Source organism: Falco biarmicus, chromosome Z, assembly GCF_023638135.1.
Source record: "Falco biarmicus isolate bFalBia1 chromosome Z, bFalBia1.pri, whole genome shotgun sequence".
Lineage (NCBI taxonomy): Eukaryota > Metazoa > Chordata > Aves > Falconiformes > Falconidae > Falco > Falco biarmicus.
This window is the reverse complement of record NC_079311.1, coordinates 60,860,361-60,881,400: the sequence shown is the minus strand read 5'-3', so window position 1 is coordinate 60,881,400 and position 21,040 is coordinate 60,860,361. Positions and strand designations below refer to the sequence as shown.

The window sequence follows — 21,040 nt, the reverse complement described above, 5'->3', positions numbered from 1 at the left end:
CAAAGGACATTAAAGTCTCAGAGATACTCAGTTCATCTAAGTCTAATAAAAGCAGTGGTGGGGTGGAGAGAGACCATGTCCCCATAATGATGCTGCTGAATACACTCAGCTCTTACTAGACACCGGAGAGTCTGTGCAAGATGGTGCTTCTCCAGTGTTCCGTTAGGCACCTGAAAATCCAGCCAAGAAACAAAGCACCTTAGGGAAATCGATGCTCTAGTTCCAGTGCTCAGGGACCAAACATGTGAGAAAGAGGCTTTGCTTGTAAAGCCACAGAGTGACCATGATGGTGGTGATACATGCGATCGTGAACAAGAGGTCACAAAGCATAACAGTGAGATGCAAGATCCCTAACAAACTTTCTCTTGAGAAAGAGACACTGGAGTAAGACCCCTTTTTGAGGAAAACAAATCCACAAATTGGTGCTGACAAATTCTTCATTGACAGCTGTCCAGATCCAGACAATTTCCATAGATGTATGCACAGGCAGAGCAGAAAGCCCACACAGGCAGGCTTTTTACAGGACATGAAATATCAGATAAGCAATTTTCACCGATGATCTCCAAAGCAGAGGCTGTTTCCAGCTACAGTTAACCACTTTCCCTTCACATCCCGTGGGGGTTTCAGGTGCCTCCATTCACTTAGCACAAGCCCAAGGACCTGAGCTGTCAGCCAGCCTCCTGCTCACCTCCACACACCACCGATGCTGGGGCTGCTCCCCTCGGAGGAAGAGAGCTCAGGACACCCTTTAATTGCTTCTTTTTGTCCCTGACTGCAAGCAAACAGCAACTTCTTCAGCCTCAGGAGATTTACAGGTAGAGACTTTCTGCTAATCTGACATAGAGACAGCTGAAATAATGCAAGAATCCTCCACTTTCCCTCTGTTGCTCCTCTTAGTGTTCTACTATAAGCCAAACACTTATGCACAATTAGACTTCATTTTACATTCAGCTCTGATTGCTAATTACATGGTTTGCAAACCAGTACTTCTCAAATAGATTCTCTTTTTAGCTCACTAAAATTTCCAAAGCATTGCCAAAATGTTGGCTTTTAAAAAGATGAAATTGAGATCCTTACCAGCCACATGTTTTAAGGAGTGCTGGTTACTTTGTCCTGGACTGTCCGCATAGTGCTCAAACAGTGAAAAAGCACTGGGCACCTTTTCTAAAGAGAGGGTATTGTCCATCGCAGAAAGTAATCTGTTTGGAAGAAAACACATAGCTGTCCAGTTAAATCCCTTGTGGCATGGTTTTCCAGAGGCCAGAAGCAAAGACCATGCAATGTACGTTTCTCCAAACACTTCCTATGAACTTGAGGACAACATGCAAGGAGAAACTGCTTCCCTGATTTTGAACATGTAGAGCATACCGCGGTTTGGAATCTGTAGCACCGTGAGAGTGCACACGGTCTGTATAGATGTAACCCATGAGAACATGAAGTTCGCAGCAAGGCTCCCAAGAGCACAGGGGCTCAGACTTACTAATGCAGTGCTCTTAAAGGTTACAAACCTTAGAGCTAAAATACAGCAGCTGACTCCAGAGACATGATGTAAAACAGCTGCTTGTGGCAAGCAAAAAAACCCCAAAACATGAGAGGGAAGATAGATTCCACTTAATTAGCCCATATTTGCTGAGTTCATTACAGGAAAAAAACCCCAACATATTTTTAACTCTGAGGTAGAAGCAGCCTCAAGGAAATGAAAGCTTATTTTTTTTCAAGGCAACTGAATTTTACCTTTCTCCCCTTCTTTTTTGTCAGTCACTGAAGTAATCATGCATAATTTTAACAAAGCACAACAAATGTAAAATACACTTTCTTTAGAAAAAACCTAATTGTTATATAGACTTGTTCTTGACATTTTTTAGCAAGTCAGTTATTATAAAAGGAAAGTAATAACAAAACCCATGCACAAAACAGAATAAACTTTATGTTTAGTGTGTAAGTAAACAAGTAAAGATAAGTATACAGGAAGTCTTGGAAAATTGTTTTGTCCCATTACACTTGCTCTATTCTTACGCAATAAAGTACATGCAGATATGTGTCCAGACTCTCACATTTTGATTTACAACATGTGAGTCCAAATTCATACTCCTAATTCTGCAGATTAACAGGAACCATGAAGGTTTTTTTGGGCACATTCTCTTACAGACCACTCTCCGAAGGTTGTAGTTTGACCACAAATCGAAACCCTAGTGTCATCGTTATATCCCAGTCCATGTCAGTATGCATATCACTGGGCTGGCTGTGGCAGCACTGACAAGGGTATGTCTGAAATACATTGCACAATGCCCATGCCCTTTGGGCAAAGCCAACGGCAGCAGTGTGGGCAAGGCAGATCTGGGGTCTTGCATAGGAGGAGCCTGCAGCCAGCTTGTCTGCATATTTGTAGCTCACCTTAGAAAATCTATTGGGGGAATATGGGCTTATAATCAAACACTTCTTTCATAAAGGATGGGTCTCACCAAAATGACTTCCTTGAGGAAATCACACACGCCAGAGAACTGTTCGCAATTGTATGTATTTACTGGTATTGGCTGGCAGGCAGGCTGGGATGCAGCTGTGGTGAGGCACCAGTCCTCTGACACATCCTGAATCAGGCAGTGCCGATGGAGAGACATAGGAAAACATCAGCCTATAGTCTCCTGGTAAGCTTTTGAAAGCTACTTTATCTCATTATTTTTCCTGGAGCTGTGTTCAGAAATATAGTCAAACAACCCCAGCCATGTGAGTGACACTGCATTATAAACTTTCAGAGACCAGGTACTATAGAACCAGACTAGTGAAAAAAGAACATACCAGTGATGTCTAAGAGATGGAAGTATGGTCAAAATGTTTTTTAGTATATGTGTATATAATAATAACTACAAGGAACATCTGTTTAAAAACGTCTGTGTAGAGATCAAAAATTGAGCTGACATTTTAAAATGCTACTTGTTCAATTGATGTATTACAGAACATTTGCAAAACACTTCAAAACCAGTCAGTTACAGCAGCTCTTCTCTTAATATCATTCTTTGCAAGGTTTATAAAAGTAGTTATGAATATTAGCAGTGTGTTTTCAAAGCTTGCAAATACTAAATGAAGCACCCAGCATGCTAGGCCTAGTACTCACTACAGTGCACTAACTCATACTTCATATACCTTTTATTGAATTCTTTCGATGACTAGAGGAGGAGAAAAAGAGATATTAACAGTTTTCAAAGCCCTGAAAATGTTGAAGAGCCACTCATCTAACGGTCTTGCTACTCCACAGATATAAAATACACATGACTTTATTGGCTTGATGTCTGGGATGCTGCTCATTCACAGCAGCAGAGAATTTGGTTCCTTAACAATATAGCACTTCAAAGCTCTGGCTCAGCAGGCTATCAGAGTCTAAATCTGGTTTTAAGCCCCTGAGGGGTCAGTATTCAATACCCAGGTTTAAAGACTGGAGCACAGTCAGATATTTTCTTAAACCAAGACTTTTACACTTAAACAAATCCAAATTCTGGCTGAACACTCCTTCATAACTTCTTATCACTAGAAGCTGGGTGAGATGTATATGCATGGAGTGAGAGTCCCCCCTGTGCTCCATGAATCTTCAGCTAATGTTCCCTGGCTTGTGGACAGAAAAGTTTCCGTTCTTTATCACTAACAGAAAGGAGCAGGGAATCCAGTAATTTTCACAGCCCCCAAAAGAATTCCAGATTGCAAAGATCTCTTTGTGAAAGCACTGCTTTATTACCTCACAAAATTCCGGAAAATAAGCTATATTTTTCATCCATCCCAAAACAGCCAACCTACCACAGCATTCACTTGGTTTCAGGATACTAAGACATTGTGTAGCTTGGAACAAGGGAGGAAGCCAAATATTGCTATTTCTATAACTGCTGGTATATGGGCTGGGAGTTTGTATTTGGAAAGCTGTTTTATTTTGCACAAATGATGGATCTTTAGACAGTAATTTGAACTTTCCATTTCTTGCATTCCAGGATAGTTTCTCTGCAACGTCAGACTACATTCTAACTCCATAATGGGAGATTATTGTCCCAAAAATCCCACCCCCTTCAAGACCGCTGATAAACTTGTATAGAGGAGAAAGCACCACAGCTAGCTTACAGACAAGTTGTGCAGCACAAGAACAATCTTGGAGGACCCAGGCCATTAATTTTTAACCTGTAAGACCCCCTGAAACTAGCTTATGACTGACAACAGTATGAGCGAGGTACCTCTAGTCATGCAGATTCATAAGGGATATTTTTTACATCCGGAAAGGACCATTACAGACATGCACCTCACATGCACATTCCTAAACCTAGCCCATTCTCATACTTCAACCCTGGCTGGCAACAAAGCACCACACAGCTGCTCACTGTTTTTCAGCAGTAAACATTTATCACAGCCTCAGTAATTTGAGTGCATAACTACTGTCTGTGCTCATTAAAAAAACCCACAACAACACAAAAACATCACAACCCAACAAAAACTCTGCTTTGGATAATTTTCAATTACACTTTCTTGTTTCACCCTCATTTTTCATAAAGTACCTTTTACTCTAATATTTCTTATTCCTCAGCAGACAATTAATTGTAGATAAATTATTGAACTGTCTCTTAGCCTTCTCTTCACAAAAAAATCTTAATGGCATGTCATGTTTTCATCCTGTGCATCATTTGCAATTCACTCTGAGAATTCATATGACAAAAAGAAATGATCTAGCAGTTTCAGAATGGAATAGCTGAGCTTGCAGGATTTAGCCATCTTAAAAAAAAAAAAAAAAGAAAAAAAAAAAAAAAGAAAAAGGTAAATAACTCTTTCTCAGCCTAGATACAGTACAGTGCTTTCCTAACAAGTATCATGAAAGCTACAGTATGAAAGCCATTTTTACTTACATTTAGGAAAACAAATCCATCAAGTTCTTCCATTTCTTTTGCTGTTGTCTCCAAAGTTTCCTTTGCTGAATCAACAGTTTGCTGGAAGTTAACCATCTGCTCATACAGGTACTCCATTTTCATCTTCTTTACTTCCTCGAAGTTCTCTGATTTCTCATCATATTGTGCTACCACTTTCTTAAGCATGTCTTCATTTTGCTTTTCCAATAACTCTGCATTTTTCTTACAGTTTTCCTGCAAAATAAAAGCAGATGTAAATTGGTCTGCTGAAAAAATCACAACATCTAAAGAATACACAGCAATTCTCAATTACTCATTACATCTCAATTCCTCATACAATTACATCAATACAAGCTATCCTCTCGCATCCTGACAATAAGAGAACTTTATTTCTGTAAGCAAGCTCATCTGGGAGAAATAATGCTAGAGAAATACATTAAAACAATGACAGATTTTTTTTATTTTTTTTTTACTGTTAATGTTTAAAGTTCTATATTTAAGCACTGAGCAGGAAGTCTGACTACAAAATTGATAAATAAGTCCATACTTCTAACTGAAATTAATACAGTCCTCAAGGCTTAAGAATTTCGGCATTAAGAACTTTTGACATTGGGCAACTCATTTAAATGCTTCACACAGGATTCTAAATAAAGACACAAACAGTGTGAGCTTTTTATAAGCACAAAAAAAATGAAAGGAACCTTTTCCTCCAGTGCTTGACAGTCACATATTCCACTTTGCAACAATGTGCAAAAAAAGCAATCTTTTTCTTCCCCTACAGTTAACACCTTCCAGTGGGAGAAGTCAATTTGGGGACTGGAGAAACAGCCTATTTTAGTGGAAATGATGACGCTACAAAACAAGGCAAGCATATCTTATAAGTAATATATATATATATATATAAAAATTAAATAGAGGGAAAGAAAACTAGTGTGATAAAACACTGGACTTACCTCAACAGAGTTAAATAGTAATTCAATATCACCTACAAACTCTTCAATCTTCATTGACTTTTCTTCCACTGCTATTAGTAATTCATTTAACTGATTCTGAAATTTAAAAATTTTCAGTAATATAAACATGTTGTTTTATACAGGGTTTACATGCAACTTATTTTAGGTGAATATTTCTGTTTTGCTATGAGCCACCATTGGAACAATTGCTAAATTAAGTTCAAGTATCACCCTGCTATAATGACAAGCACAGAAATAGCAATTGGAACAGTCACAAAACTGTTTCCAAACCAGAAAAGTGAGCTCAGATCGACAAGGTGCTGAGTGTCTATACAAGCTGTTGAACATTATGAATTCCAATGTAGCTTTGCTAGAGACTGAGGGTACTCAGAACCTCATGAAGGTCCTTGAGAGACCACAAGAACAAGTCCATAAAAAGGAAGATAATGCAGGTGATTATGAGTCTAATAGAACATGCAGTGCCATGATTTTTTTAATCGGAATTTTAAAGATATTTCCTATAACCCAGAATCATCAAAATCACTGGTTGAATTAGATGTGGAAACAAAAGCAGTTCAAGGGACAACAGGCATCAGAGACAACTCAGAACTTTTTCTTGGTCATTCCTGACCTTTTGTGAAAGCAAGCTGGATATCTGCTCAGGTGCAATTTATAATTTATGACAATATTTAGTTTTAATTAGCTGGCATAAATCTAAAAGGAAGGTTAACTTAATTTGGTAACAGTTTCATATTGTGGCAATTTTTTTACAGCTAGATCTGTTGAAAACTAACATATGACTTTCTATTGATTAGCAATGTCACATTGGACTGTACAGTTTTATAAATATTTAGGGCCAATCACCAAGATTCGGAAGCAAACTTCTGTTTCTCAAGATAACCTATAAAATCTGACATATGCCATCCATAGCACATTTCGTTTACTGTGGGGCTATGCTCCTACAGTTAAAATTCAGATGACAATACATTTGCCATCTTAAAGTTTTCACAGTAATTGCACAGAAGTAACAAGAAACATACAAGTGCTGTGTCAAGGTAACCTGAGCCCTGACCCCTAAAAATCATGTGAAGCCAAGTCTGTGTTGTAGCCAGATTTAATATTGGCTTCATGTCCATGTTCCACAGCCAGGGAGGGGTATAATGGGATGTTTATTTGTGGCTTGACTTGCTGCAGTGCAGGTACCGTTGAGTTATGGTTGGGGTCTGTGACTTTATTGCTGACTTACTGGTGGCTGATTATCATTTCTAAGTCAAGCATGAATGGCCACATATAAAAAGAAACTCTGCTGTCATATGTCAGCACACCATGGAGATAGTTTGTAAATACTGACATTTGAAACTTCTACATTGACTCTTACTACTTTAAATTTCTCTTTTTTTGCAGATGAGTTAACATAAAGTTAACGTAAATACCATCGATACAAGCTTCTGGAATTTTAGTGAGATGACGCACAATCTGTATTACCATCAAATGAACATGAAACAGACTTCACCTTTCAGGTTCCGGGGGTGAGATTGCTGTTTCACAAACATAGTTTGTTACCTGGTGTGCAAAAAGCCAATCTCACACACAGAGCTGAGGTACCTATTCATTGCATGTCTGCACAGAGATGGGTGCTAGGTAGGAAATCCACAAAGCTGGCACATAGTAAAATTTTCTATACACTTTGAGCAATTGTTTACTGTTATGTTTAGTCACTTAATTTTCATTTGTTCTTATGAGCCTTGTCTCCATTTAAAGGTACAGCATTCTTTTTTTTTCACCTCCTATGTTTTGTGGGGAGGGGGCTTTGTTAGTAGGGGGCTCTCTTCGCTCAGGGTGGATCTTTTAGTATGGTGATTAGGATACATAGTTCAAGTAATTTTCTGTTTGTCTCATTAACTATTTGGTTCTCCTTGAGTTACCTTGTTATGCCCCAGCTTGACATTATTTATGGTGTCTAGTCCTCCCAAGACCCTGTTTCATTAACAATTTGTAACATACTTTGTTTTTCAAATTCTTTCTTGTTTTTCATTGTAGATATTTACATATTTTGTCTAAATTTCGAGTTAAATAACAGACTGACCCTCTATCAACCATGTATATACATATGTCTGATCTAATACTGAGCCAGTCAACTACAAGATTAAGTAGCTGGTGACCAAGAAAGGAACATCTTTATACTTGTACATGAACAAATCTGATATGGGAAAAACGAGACATCACATGCATGCTGTTTTCACAAGCAGAACTACAATTTAATGAGGAACAGCTTCCACAGAAACAAAAGCATTTTCACTAGTATTGATAGCAAAGGACTAGGCTACTGAAATGGAGGGCAATTCTTTCTGTCTTTTAGAGTGGTACAGCTTAGAGATAGTGGGAAGTAGGACTTGCCAAACTCCTACCTGTGCTACAGCTAAACCACTATTGGCATAGATGAACACGAACTGAACAGAAAATGAAGAAGGCATATCAACAAAACTGTGTGAACTTTGCAACTCATACAACATCTCCAAGCAACAAACACCTGTAGCCGGGACAGGGAACACTTCATGATGATACTGGTCCCCACATAAGAAGGTTTCTGTACTTTGCTAAGTGAAATAAGCTGCTGTTACTAAAATTTTCTTTTCATAGAAACAACACTCTTCCCATTTCTTCCTCTACACATACAAACCAGAATAAACTTACAGGTGAGAAATCTAAAAGATGGAAAGTTTGGTAGCAGCTACATATAAACAAAGTAATTCAAACTTCTGAACAAGCAAAAATACCAGCTTAGCAAGCCTAGGACTCCAGAGAACACCTTAATAAGACAGTCTCTGTTCAAGATCACTAACAGGTGTTTAGGAATAGTTTTTATTTTGTAAGTACTGTGACTTAGCCTCTGGACTGCTCTTTGAAGCCTCTCCCCTGACAACACAGGAGGTCTGGAGAAATTAGCCTCAGTAGCCCCTTCCACCACCCAAACTAATTCTTACCTTCATCTTGTTTGCAGCATCATCTAGTGTTGTGACTTCATGGTCTTTATGTTCTCCAAAAAGCTTGTCAATAGCAGATATTGGGCACTTACAGTGGTAACAATATGTGTCTGCTTGTGCTTTCTTCAGTTCTCTTTGTGGGCTCTCAACTTGAGGAATGTTTGTTGCTGATTTTTCAGGATACATAACCACAAAGCCTGAATCTTCAAGCTCAACAGGTGTTCTTTGCTCTGGCTCATTAACAAATTCATAACTATCACCAGCATGCTCAAAAGAGTCCCTGTCTTCAAATAACAGCTCCTCATGTGTCAATTGAGATGATATTTCATCTTGCAAGAGTTCTTCTTGTGTAATTACATCATAGTCCATTGACTCAGCAAGATCTTCATAAATATCAGAGTGGTGCTCTTCTCTTTGCAAGTCTGGCTTCTCTGTTTGCTGAATGGTAGGGATACAGGAAAGATTTTCCTGAGTATACTGATCATCTTCACTGTCTTCAACAGGAGTTCTGACATATGGGACATATTTTTCCATTTGAGGAACGGCTGTTATGTCATGCTGTTCTTCCTGCTTATTACCAGCTTCTTGATAAGCAGCTCTCTGGTAATCCACTAGTTGACTATAGGCTTGTTGACTTGATTGATCTGGTAACTCCTCAGTTGTTTCTACAGGTACATTTTCTTCTTCTCTTTGTTCAGTGGTATCAGTTGCTGCACCTGAAGGAATGACTTTGCTTCCAAAAGGAATGGCATGCATTGGTTTACAAATTGTTGCTTGAATGTTACAGTCAACCTGAACTTTTTTTCTCTCCACAACACCCCTTTCTGGCAGAACCTCAGTTCTGACACATTGAAGATCACCAGACCCCTGCTTTTGTTTGTCCTGTGAACTCTGAACTGAAATTCCTCCAGTAAAGGACTCATCCTCCGGTATCTGATACTTTTGAGGCCCTATGGCCTTACTTGGAATTTCATCTTTAAGAATATATTTTTCAAAATACATTCCTGTTCCATCATCTGTGTCTGAATTTCTACTAGGAAAAGATGCATTAGAATTACCACTTTCTTCATCAGAGGGAGTCCCATCCTTTGTTTTTTCTCCTACTGCTTCTGCATAGAGGTCCTTGTATAAAAATGACAGAGCAGGTGGCTCCTCTAGAAGCTCTGGATTAACTGCAGCAACAGTGGTAGGAAACAATAGAGATCGTTCTAGCACTCCTTCTTCAGAATCAAACAGTGGGGTCCCTGGTGACTTCTGTTCATCTTCTACATTTGTAACCTTTTTACTGCTAATATCAATTGGTTTCTGCAGAGGTAAAGGTTTTGGAGAATCTGCGTAGGACTGCATTTTGCTTTCTCCTTTCACAGTACCATAAAAGACTTCATCCAGATCCTCAAGTAAGGAGAATTCCTCTTCCAAAGTATCTGCCTCGGTGCTTTCTTTAAAAGTTGTGGCTTCTTCCACAGGTTCGTGGGGAACTTCTGTCACAGAAAACAATGAACTTGGTCTTTCAAAATGTGGCTTAACTGGGGATTTGTCATCAATCAATGTATATTTTTCAAAATAATCCATATCGGCCATACCATTATTAGGATCCAACACCACATTATTATCATTTTCTGGCAAAACAGGATTTTCTTGTTGTGTTTCTCCAGTTTCCTCAACATCATCATTTTTGATCAATTCTTTTAGTTCATCACTCGCAGGCTTTCCCAACAATGAGCTTTCTGAAATTTCTGTGATTGTTCCAGAAGCTAGGGCTCTATGGCCATCATCAGCTGATTTTCTTTTATATGAAGGATTTGTTTCCAAGTATTCTAGTTTATCTACCATGTGTTTACTTTCTTCTTCATCAACAGAAAAAATATGTGTAGAAGCATGAATATTGAGTATTTCATAACCTTCTGATATTATATTAAATATATCTTTTTGTTCAGTAGTCTCTGGAGCATGCTGAGTGCCTTCTACAGTGCTCGCATGTTCCATTTCTTCCTCTTCTCCTCTCAGGTAATGTTCAGGTACTTCAGACACATTGTCTACCTCTGGATGTTGTGTTGCTTCCATTTTTTGAGGATTTCCACTGCTGGTTTCATGCTCTGAAACTTTGTCTGGACCTGGATTATCTCCTACCAGAGCTGGTAAATTATACCTTTGTGTTCTGTTTCTGGAGTCTGAGGACATCTCGTGGGAAATTTTACTTGACACTGAATCAGAAGCTCTAAATGTATGATCTTTATTTTTTGTAGCACCATGAACTGCAAGTTCTGTGCAGCTTCCAGCTGGGAATTGTTTTGATCCAAAATCAGAAGCTTCACTTGCAGAAAGCTGAACTCCTTGCCTGCTTGCTTCTGCAGCTCTTATTGGACTAATTGAGTGAGCTTCCACCTCTTCTGTCAGCCAGCTGGCTAGCGCAAGAGATGGAATATCTGGATTCTCCTCTTGATCAGAACTAGAGATAACAGACTTCATCTCTGCTGAAGAAAGGCTGCCCTGTTCACTGGAATGATGCTGAGTTTTGTGTGTCACAGTTTCATAAACAACATCTGATGAAACAGCTCCCACAGACTCTAAGGACGTATGGTTTTGATCTGCAAAATCTTGTTGCATTTTGCATCTATCCTCTCCTTTAAAATAAATGCCTGAAACGATGTTAGATTGCTTTCCAAACATGCCTACTATGTCGGACAAAGATGAAGGTATATTTTGTTTCTCTTCATCATCAATGAAAGCCACTGATACTGGCTGTTCAGGTAATGTATGAAAAGGTAAAAATGAATCTGATGACACTGCTTGCTGGCCTGCTACAGCAGTCATCTTTGACTCTGTGGTCACTGACCGTGGCATGGTCCCCACATCAGGTTGCATTTCTTGGTTATCCTGCTTAGTAGTGAATCTGGAGGGATTTCTTCTCTGCTCTGATGACAAATATTTTGTGTCCAACAAATGATCTTGAGATTCTTGCTTGTCTTGGTCTTGTGTATGCATTAGAGACACACTCTCTAACTGCACTGTCTTCAAGCTTGTTGTTTTAGGTGAAGGGAGCTGAATTTTTTGCAATTCTTTTTCATCATGTGGTGGAATTACATGTTTACACTCTGATTGTGTAGACTGAGCCTGCATGCTTTGCTTTTCTTGTTCAGCAAGGGACAATGTGGGAACCAAATACTCAGAGGCTGGTTTTGAATAAGGTGGAATTTCTTGCTGACATGTTTCATCAGCTGAATAAAACGGAACTGAAGATTCAAACTCTGTTTTTGAAGGTAAAGATAAATAATCTTGACTTTCTAGAGTTTCTGCTTTATCTGTAGGATATGATAAATTTAATTGTTCAGATTCTAATTGTATAGCTGTGTGGAAGTACTGTGGAGTCTGTTCTCTCTCTGTTTCAGGTAAAATTATGTGTTCAGCCTCTGACTGTGCAGCCACAGGCAAATGTATATGACTTTTTTTATTCTCTGCTTCTTTTCTTGCTAAGAAACCTGACTCAGATTGGGAAGTTTCTGACTGCTCTGATAACTCTAAGTGCTTGGGCAACAGGCTTCCAGTTACAGGTGGAGACTTTGGACCTCTTTCTGATTTTGTTTCAGAGACAGAATGTGAAACACCCACAGGTACAGACAGTGTTTGTTCAGTAGGAGAGGAATATGGTTGAATTTTTTGACTCTCTGCTTCCTCAGTGGAAAAGGATAATTCTTGTTGTTCAGTTTCCATCTGAGCAATTGGAGATGAAGTAGCCCCACTGCCTCGCTTCTCTGAACGTCCTGCTCTCAGCAGGGCCAAATCATGCTTTTCTGCTTTGTCAGTAGGAATTAATAAATCTGATTGCTCAAAGTCCAGTTGTGTGGTTCCCTGCTCCTCAGGCCTGCCAAAGGTATGTGATACAGAAGGTGTTTCTGGTTGCTCTGTTTCAACAACGGAGGACTGCAAATTGATGCACTGCCGTTCAGCTTGGGCCCCATCCCCCCGCTCCGTTTCACCTGTGAAAGACAATGTTTGCAGATGCTCCAGCTGGGCAGTTTGTGACTGCTCTGCTTTGCCATAGGAATACAATAAATCTGGTGGCTTCATTCCATGAGTCTCTGCTTTGCCAAGAGAATAAGACAAATCTAGATGTTTTGATTTTAGCTGTTCTGGTTGCAACTGCTCTGATTTTCCTGTGGAATATGAAAAATCAGAAGGCATGAACCTTGCTCGTGCCATTTCCTGTTTTTCTCTTTCACCAAGCAAATGTGATAAACCTGGCTGCACTAATTCTAATTGTGAAGCTGGTTTCTGCTTTTCTTCACCAATGGAGTGCAAAAAGCCAGGCTGAGCCATTCTTTTTTCCTCCAGTTGGCTGAAGGACTCCTTAAGCTCTGGCTGTTGCAGTAAGTCTTGGGCAGGTTGTGAGTGCTCTGATTTGCCAGTTGGATAGGATAAGTCCATTTCTTCCACCTCTGGTTGCTCAGTTTCATGGTGCTTTTGTTGAACAATAGAATATGACAAATCTGGATAGTTTGATTTCTGATAAATAGTTTCCTCCTCTACTTCTCTAACAGGATAAGACAGCTGCAGATGTTGCAATGCTGGCAACGTCATTTCTTCTTCTCTTTTGTCAGAAGAATACAATGAACCTGTATGTTCCAGTCCACCTTGCGCAGTTTGCATTTCATCTGTTTTACCAAGGGCATACGTTAAATCTTGTACCCCTAAGTCCATTTGTGTTGCTTCTTGTGATAGTGTTTTGCAAATGGCATAAGATAAACCAGGAAGTTCGCGTTCTGGATGTGCCCTTCCTTGTTGCTCTGTTTTTCCAATGGGATAGGGTGTTACAGGCTGCTTTGATATCCGTTGTGTAGCTAGTGGCTGCCCTACTTGGTCACTGGAATACGATGAATCTGGCTGCTCAACCTCTGGTTGTGCTGTTCCTCGCCATGCTCTTTTGCCAGTGAAATGCAGTAAATCCTGATGCTCTGCTTCCACTTGAGCAATTTGTGGTTGCTCTGTCTCCTCAGGACAAGATAATTCTGGTAGTCCTAACCCAAGTTTTGTGGTTTCTTGTTGTTGTGTCTCATCAGTGGAGTATGATAAATCTGAATGTTCTGACTCTAGTTTTGCCATTTCTTGTTGCTCTTTTTTGCCAGAGGAATAGAGGAAATCTGGGAATTCCCCTTCCAGTGTGGCCCTATGTGGTTGCTCTGCTGTGCCATGAGAACTTGAGAACATTGTCTGCTCCAGTTTCAGGTGTACTATTTCCTCTGGGTGTAATGTATAGCTTCCCCTCTCCTGTTTGACCTCCAGATGTGCACTTGTTTTTTCTTCACTAAAAGCACAGGACACACCAGGGTGCAGTACTTTGCCCATAGCATCCGAGACATCTGGATGTTCAGACTCCAGTGGGGCAGGCCATGATGGCTTTGTTTCAACAGACATATGCAACAAATTGTCTTCTTTCAATTTCGCTTGTGTTGTTTTACGAGTTTCTGCAGTGTCAACAGGGAATGACAAATTTGCATACTCTGATTTTGCTTGTGAATTTTGCAATCCTTCTGTTTTCCCCACAGAGCACTGCAGCTCAGGGTGTTCTGTCTGCATTCCTACACCTTCCCATTGCTCTTCTTTGCTGAGAGATGATGAGAAATCACCTGGTTGTTCCTGCTCTGGTGGAAACTTTTCCTGTTGTTGTACTTTGCCACTGGAATGCAATAAATCTGGATAAACCAAATCCACTTCAGCAATCTGAGGTTGCTGTGTTTTACCAGTTGAACTTGATAAATCCATTATTTCTGTCTCTGGTTGTATGACTTCATGGCGTTCTGATCTGCCAGCAGATAAATCTGAACAGCTTGATTTTGCAAGTGCAGCTTCTTGTTCTGCTTCACTAGCAGAATGAGGTAACTGTGAGTGTCCCAGTCCTGGCTGTGCTTTCTTACCTTGCGCAGCTTTTTTGGAAGAAAGCAAGAAGCCTGGCTGCTCCTCTTGTGCAGTTTGTGCTTGCTCTGTTTTGCCAGGCCAACTTGGTAGATCTGATTTTCCTAACACCAGTTGTGTGGTTTCTTCTGTTTGTGTTTTATCAATGGAATATGACAAATCAGGATGTTTTGGCTCTGGCTTTGTCATTTCTCTTTCCTCTGCTTTTCCACCATGAGATGATGCCTCCAGAGCTCCTAGTTTCTCTTCTGCAGCTTGTGGATGTTGTGCTCTGCTGGCAGACTGTTCCTCACTTGGGCACCCTGAGGCTGAGTGCTGCATTCCTCGCTGCCCCACTTTGTTGGCAGGGGATGCCACGTGTGCGTGGCCCAGCTCCAGCTGGGCAGGTGGGATTTGCTCTGTTTTGTCATGAACATCCAAGGCACCTGACTGTTCCAACTTCTGCTTGTTCATTTCCTGCACTTTGTCCAGGGAACATGCTAGGCCAGGGTGTTCAGGTTTCAGCTTTTCACTTTGCAGTCCTCCTACTTTCAAATCAGAATAAGGCAAGTCAGAATGTCTCTGCCATGGTTCTGCCGTTTCTTCTGCTGCTGCTGCTATACCCACAGAATGGGCCAAATCTGGAATTTCCACTTCCCGCTGAACTGTTTTTTGTTCTGCTTTTCCAAAGGGGTAAGTTTGCTCTGTTTCTTGTTGCACTCTTTGTTGCACCTCTGTGTTCTCCAGAGGATATATCACATCAGTGTGCTCTGCCTCTGGTGGTGCCATTTCATCATCTGGCCTGTGAAAGGAAAATGATAAATCTGGTTGTTCCAAGTCCTCCTGGGCATGTTTAAATTGCTCTGTCTTACCAGGAGAAAGTGATAACTTTTCTTGCTCTATCTGCTGTTTTGTGGTTTGCTGCTGATTTTCTCTGCCAACAGAAACTTTTCTGTGTTTCTTATCCAACACTACCACTTCTTGGTAGTTTGTCTCAGTGGAATGTGACAAATCAGGATGTTTCATTTCCCATGTTGCAGTTTCCGGCTCATTTGCTTTGCCAGGGCAATATGTCAAATCTGGATGTTTTGACTCTATTTGTGCTGCAGAAGGTCTTTTTTGGGCCACTTTAGGCAATTCTTGATATTTAGATTCAAAGTCTTGAGTTGCTTGTTCTTTGGCTTTACCAAACGTAAATGATGAATCTGGATATTTTGAATCTAATTGTGAAGTTTGTTGCTGGTTTCTTTGGACATCAGATAAATCTGGGCATTTAGATTCTGCTTCCATACTTTCATCTTGTACTGCTTCATCCAGGTTTCCTGATGAATCCAAATGTTCTAATTGTTGTTGTGTTTCTCCCATGGAGTATGAAAGCTCTGGATGTCCTGACTCCTGCTCTATGATGTCACCTGGTCTTGTTTCACCACTGTCACATGAAAAATCTGGTTGTTTCGTCAGTGGTAAGGTTGGATGTTTCATCAGTGGTAAGGTTGGATGTTTCATCTTTTTTTGTTGTTCAGTTTCATGAAGGAAATACGAAGTATCTGGATATTCTGAACTCATTTCCTTTTCCAGTGGAGCTTCTTTTCCAGTGGAAGATGGTAAAAATATTTGCTCCTGTTCTGGGTGTATTATTTCTTGTTGTTCTGTTTTGCTAGTAAAACATGAAAGAAATGCTTGTTCTGATTTGCGGTGTGTCATTTCCTCCTGCATTTCTGTACTTACATAAAATGTCTGTTCTGGATATGCTGGCTCTGTTTGCATTTCTTCTTGCATTTCTTCACTGAAAGAATACGGCAAAGACGGATGCACCAGCTCTGGCTGAGCTATTTCTTGATGTACCAAATTAATTTGGTCTGTGACCAGTGGCTCTTCTTTCTCCCAGGTTTCTGACAAATCTGAACACACCATTCCCGTTTGCTTAGCTTTTTGTTGGGCTGTTTCCTGCTGTTCCATCTCTCTTTCTACTATATCTTGTTGTTCCATTCTGCCAAAAGAATATGATCTATCTGGCTGCACCATATCCAGTGGTGGTGCTTCTTGTTGATGACTACCAGCAGCGGAACAGGAGTCAAGTGACTGCTCTTGCTCTGTTTGTGACATTTCCCAGGGCTTTGCTCTGTCAATCAAATGTAGGGACCCTAAAGATCCTGACTCCACTCCTTTTTGCATTACTTCTCCAGTGGTAAATGAGAAATCCCTATTTTCTGAAGCTGGTTGTACCTTTTCACGTTGCTCTGCCTCACTAACGAAACATGATGGCTCTGGACCTTCTAAGTCTCCTTGTACAGCTTCTTGTGCTGTTTCTCCCTGGGAATATGGTGAATCTTCTTGTTCCAGCTTTGGTTGCAATACTTTCTGTTGCTCTGTTTTGCCAGTGCGATTCAATGTCTCTGGCTGTTCTGCCCTCAGCTGTGAGAATTTATGTTGCTGTTCTTCTCCAGTAGAATATGACAAAACTGGATGCTCTGACTGCAGTGGAGTAGTTTCTCCTTGTACTCCCTTGGGACAGGAATACAACTTATCTCCAGGTTGTGAATGCTGCTGTACAGGCTGCAGCTGTTGTCCTTTGTCGCTAAAATCTGACATAAGAGAATTGTCCAAATCTGTTTGTGCCAATTTTTGCTGCTTTGTTTTATTCATGTTATAGAGTAAATCTGAATGTGCTGTTTCCTGATATCCAGTTTGCTCTGTTTCAGCTCTTCTCATGGAATCAAATATATCTGGATGTACTGACCACTGGAATTCAGTGGTGTTTTCTTTCTCTGCTTTTTCCATCAAACACGATAAATCTGACGGTACTGGTGCAAGCGGTGCTGTTTTTTCTTGCTCTGCTTCTTCAGGGGAATAAGACTCTGGTTGTTCCAGTTCAAAAGGAACACGTGTTTGTTTTTTTGTTTCTTCCCTGGCAAGTGAAAACCCCTCATGTTCCATTTCCAGCTGTGCACCTTCCACTTCTTCCCTGGAAAAAGAAAAGTCTGGATACTCTGTCTCCAGCTGTGCACTCTCTGATTCCACCATTTCTTCTCTGGAATATGAGAAATCTGGATGCTCTATCTCCAGCTGTACACTTTCTGATTCCTCCATTTCTTCCCTGGAAAAAGAAAAGTCTGGATACTCTGTCTGCAGCTGTGCACTCTCTGATTCCACCATTTCTTCTCCAGAATATGAGAAATCTGGGTGCTCCATCTTCAGCTGTACACTTTCTGATTCTTCTGTTTCTTTCTTGGGAAAAAAGTCTGGACGCTCTTTCTCAAGTTGTGAACTTTCTGATTCCTCTGTTTCTTTTATGGAATATGAGAAATCGGACCACTTTGTCTCCAGTTGAGCACTTTCCAGTTCCTCTGTTTCTTTCATAGAAAAAAGCAATTCTGGATATTCTGCCTCCAGTTCTGCACTCTCCGATTCCACTGCTTCTTCTCTGGAGTATAAGAAATCTGTATGCTTGGTCTCCAATTGTGCACTCTCCAATTCTTCCATTTCTTCCCTGGCATAAGAGAAAGCTGGATGTTCCATCTCCAGTTGTGCACTTTTGGGTTCCTCCATTTCTTCCCTGGAAAAAGAAAAGTCTGGATGCTCCATCTCGATTTGTGCACCCTCCAATTCCTCTGTTTCTTCCTTGGAAAAAGAGAAGCCCAGATGCTCTGTTTCCATCTGTGTTCTCTCTGATTCTCTGATTTCTTTGCTGGGATATGAGAAATCTGGATGCTCCATCTCCATTTGCAGACCCTCTGCTTGTTCGTTTGTTTCAATGGGAAAATCAGGGTGATCCAAATCTACTGCTTTATTTGTAGCTGGAGTTTTCTCAGTTTCTTCTGTTTCTGTGTGGGTAGGGTATGAAACTCCAAGATATTTAGAATCTATTTTTTCAGAAATAGGTGTATTTAGTGCAATCCCTTGCTCCTCTGTTTCCTGAAGGGAGGAGGAAAAGTCTTGTTTGGACTTTGTTTGCTTCTCTAAGTGAACATTTTGGATTTCAAGTGGTGGGATCTTTTGATCCTCTTTTTTTTTGGAAGAATACAACAGACCTGAAGGCTCACTTTCTGGCAGTGCAGTTACTGGTGGCTGACATTCAGTTTCTTGCTTCTCTGTTTCATCTTCAGAGTGCGGTAAAAGCATATATTCAGACTCAGCCTGTGCAGTTCCTGATGACTGAGGAATAATATCCTCCTGCCTTGTTTCAGAAAGAGTGGAATATTTGGATTTAGCTGATGGAGCACTAGGTAAGTAAGACTGAACAGCTGACTTCTGTGCTTCCCTCCCAGGATGATCCGACATGGATGCTATAGGCAAAGCACTTTGGGTACCTTGTCTTTCTAACTCATTAACAAGATCTGCTGAAACAGACTGTGATGCAGCACTGGGCTGAATTTCCTGCTCCTCTGGTTCTTCCAGATGATCTGATGCTGTCAGCAGGGATTGGTCTGTTTTCTTGTTTGCATTTTCAGCTGAGAGCAGTGGTGCTTGTTTCTCTGATTTATCATCAGACTCTAATGAAACAGAGGTTGTTTGCTCTGTTATTAACATTTTGTCTGCAGGTGAATAACTTTGCTGTTGCCTGCCTTCTTCAGGAGGGCAGGACTTCAGTGAGTGTCCTGGTACCTGATCTGGAGCCTCCAAAAAGGATTGTCTGTCTTTTCTTTCTTCATGCTGAAGAGTTGTTTCTGCACCAAAGTGTGAAAATCTGCTTGGTTTATCTTTCGTTTTAATGGGTTTAATATTTTCAGATGAAGTACCACCTTTATTAGTAAGCCAGTTTTCAAGAGGTCTTGTTGGTGAAGAATAGCTTTGATTTGCTTGTGCTGTGGATTGTTGTCTTTGCTCCCTTCTTCTCTCTGATGGTGTTTGAAGATTTCTACTTCTTGCTGTCTGGAAAGGCTTTGGATGTGTTGCTTCTGAAAGTGAACTGAACATCTGCAATCTTTCTTTTACTGATGTTTCAAGGAACTGTTCAGAATCCCCTGAAACTGAGTTACTTCTCTGAATTCTGGTTTTCTCCGATGTTTCAGGGGCTGGCTCAGTCCCTCCAAAAATTGAGTTGAACAGCTGGATTCTAGCTTGTACTGGTCCTCCAAGGATCGGCCCTACTTTTCTCAGTCTGCTCTCTCTAAATATTGACCTTATCGGAGCACGTTTTACTGGCTCTTCTGCAATGTTCTCTAGATCTTCTTCGTCATCCAACATTTCCTCATCTGTGTCTTGTACTTCCATCTGTTCAACATTTAACACTGTTGCCTGCACATCTCCTAGGACAGTTCTTGGTTCCTGCCTTTGCCTTCCAGAAGAGTCACGTTTTTTACTGCCCAGGCCTCCCTTCAGTCTTGTAGCCATTGGCACCCTATTTGAAGATTTGCGCTTCCTTTTCCGAACAATCTTACCTTCATCCATAATAAAGATAACTTTTCCTGGAGGAGAACCTACCGGTGAACTTTCCATACTGTAAAGGTCAGAAGTCATACTAGTTTCTGAGGCCCAGGGAGTAGAACATCTGCTTGAGCTAGTTTCCCAGGTTATCCCACTGTCTTCACTTTGAACTGTTACCATAGAAAAGGAAGGGTTAGTCATGATGTACTGCAGCTTGGGTTTCACATCTTCATTTTGGATAACATCTTTTAAACTAAAAACAGAAAAAACCAAAGAAAAAAAGAGCTGTAAAAAACACACAACAAATTAAATTTTTGCAGTAAAATCTAAATATTTGCATTAAAGCAAAACTGATTTTCAAGGTTTTAAAAAATACTGCTTGTGCATAAATTTTGCATAAGGAAAGTCATATTTCATCTGACATCCATTTTAGATAGTTTTGTAAAGCTGCACGTTGCAAGGTTATTTCAGTGAAGGACAGGTGTTTAAATGCTCTTGACAATGCAGGAAAAAAAGTCTTTGATCTGACCTTGTTTAGCCAGTGTGAGATTGAGCTGATTCTGGGGCTATTGCCAGTGCATGGTTATCTCACGGTATAATTTAAACCTTGCATTACACACTTACAAGATACTGTCAGTGTTTCAATAGCACCCACACTTGCTTTGCCCAAGAGTAAATGATTATTAGTTCTCAAAGGGGTAGAGAATCTATTTGCTAGTTTGTTAATGTCTTTTGATATGTTTCATCCTCTAAGCGCTCCACATATTTTACGAAGTAATTTAGAATGCATTCAACAATAAAAAAATATACTAAGCCCTCCTCAAATGAAATAACAATGATTTATAAAGCTAACTTTAAACCTTAGGATACGTAATCAGTACACTATCATATACTGCAATCAAATCTCTCTCAATAAAAAAAAAAAAAGGCTGGAGAAATCTTTTCTGAGAAACATTAGAAAAACAGCTTAGAA

At 40.2% G+C, this 21,040-nt stretch overlaps 1 protein-coding gene across 1 annotated transcript in view; it reads right to left on the bottom strand.

Moving 5' to 3' along the window:
* Positions 1-21,040, bottom strand: part of CMYA5 (cardiomyopathy associated 5) — a 46,319-nt gene that overhangs the window by 17,948 nt on the left and 7,331 nt on the right. The window contains exons 2-6 of the mRNA XM_056325746.1: positions 8,812-20,320; positions 5,828-5,923; positions 4,875-5,108; positions 3,142-3,164; positions 1,078-1,199 (exon numbers count right to left, since the gene is read on the bottom strand). Coding sequence (XP_056181721.1) covers positions 1,078-1,199; positions 3,142-3,164; positions 4,875-5,108; positions 5,828-5,923; positions 8,812-20,320 — 11,984 coding nt within the window. The remainder of the gene's footprint in view (positions 1-1,077; positions 1,200-3,141; positions 3,165-4,874; positions 5,109-5,827; positions 5,924-8,811; positions 20,321-21,040) is intronic.